The 1177-nt window shown below is 34.7% G+C and overlaps 1 protein-coding gene across 2 annotated transcripts; it reads right to left on the bottom strand.

Annotated features, from left to right (window-relative positions):
* Positions 1-629: 629 nt before the first annotated feature.
* On the bottom strand, positions 630-980 carry LOC102828888 (NADH dehydrogenase [ubiquinone] 1 alpha subcomplex subunit 5-like). 2 transcript variants are annotated; one of them, XM_006839736.1, is made up of 2 exons: positions 916-980; positions 630-798 (listed from the first exon to the last, which is right to left on the bottom strand). In XM_006839736.1, the coding sequence occupies exons 1-2, from the start codon at positions 978-980 to the stop codon at positions 630-632; spliced, it is 234 nt and encodes a 77-aa protein (XP_006839799.1). The 2 variants fall into 2 exon arrangements, with proteins under 2 accessions (XP_006839799.1, XP_006839798.1); XM_006839735.1 differs by having other exon boundaries at positions 630-980.
* Between the last annotated feature and the right edge of the window lie 197 nt (positions 981-1177).

Genomic DNA, 1177 nt, shown 5'->3' with positions numbered 1-1177 from the left:
TATGTAGTACATCTCAATGTAAAGAAAACAAAAATCCTCACCACTGGACCAATAAATAACGTTCTTTTTTAAAAAATAATTATATACTTAAAATTTAATTCATATGATCAAAGCCAAAGAAGTTAATAAGCACAATTTAAAATTTTACCACTAGTTTCTTTTTCATGACATTAAACAGCTTTACTCTTACCAATTCACTACAAGCAGTGATGTAGAAACTAGAGACAAGAACAGTAATAGGTATCACCTTCCTCTTTTTTTCTGGAGTAAGAAGAAACAATTAACTGATGTGCTTAAGATACCACTGGAACATATTCACCTCTGGTTATGACCTCTGCACTGAAGATTTGAAGGATTTTTAAATAAATAACATTAAAATCTTCCCACAATCTTGATCTATTTAAAGATTTTCATCTTTGAAATAATTTGATTAGATGCTTTATTATCTAAAAAATTGGTTTATGAGTCCCTGGTATCAAAAGAATTGCTAATTTTTGTACGTGGCCTAAATATATTCTACTGTCAAGTTTCTTGATTTTAAGATGTCAGCAATATGGAACCATCTTAATATAATAGAACCTTTAATTATATCACTTTACCATCAACACAGCAAACTCCCTTAATGATGATTATATTGGCCACTTCCACTGATTGGCAAGAGGTTCTTCCACTGAAGGTTCCCATGGTTTCCATAGCATCATTTTTCTCACCAGACTCAGTTCATTTTCAGCCTGAAAAATCACTTCCTCAATTTGTCCACCCTGAAGTTGGTCTTCTAATTTTTTAACATCTGGCTCTGCTTTCACCATATTTAGCTTCTCATTTGTAATCTCTTCAGCATACTTTCTATAGGCTGCAGTTTTAGGCATTTGCTCGAGAACATCAAGGATCTTTGTATATAATATCCTTAGTCTCTCATGCGGACTGTCACATACAGCCAAGCCCACCAGGCCAGTGGTCTTCTTCAGCAGCCCCGCCATGATTGTGCTCAATAAATAGCATTCTTATCAACGGAGAAAAGATTGAAGCTGTCAAGGACTTCATTCTTCTTGGATCAACTATCAACACTCATGGAAGCAGCAGTCAAGAGATCAAACGACGTATTGCGTTAGGCAAATTTGTTGCACAAGACCTTTTTAAAGTGTTGAAGAGCAAAGATGTCAGCTTGAGGACTAAG

Source organism: Chrysochloris asiatica, unplaced genomic scaffold (genome assembly GCF_000296735.1).
Source record: "Chrysochloris asiatica unplaced genomic scaffold, ChrAsi1.0 scaffold00026, whole genome shotgun sequence".
NCBI lineage: Eukaryota > Metazoa > Chordata > Mammalia > Afrosoricida > Chrysochloridae > Chrysochloris > Chrysochloris asiatica.
The sequence above is the reverse complement of the archived record's forward strand: the minus strand, read 5'-3'. Positions and strand labels throughout refer to the sequence as shown.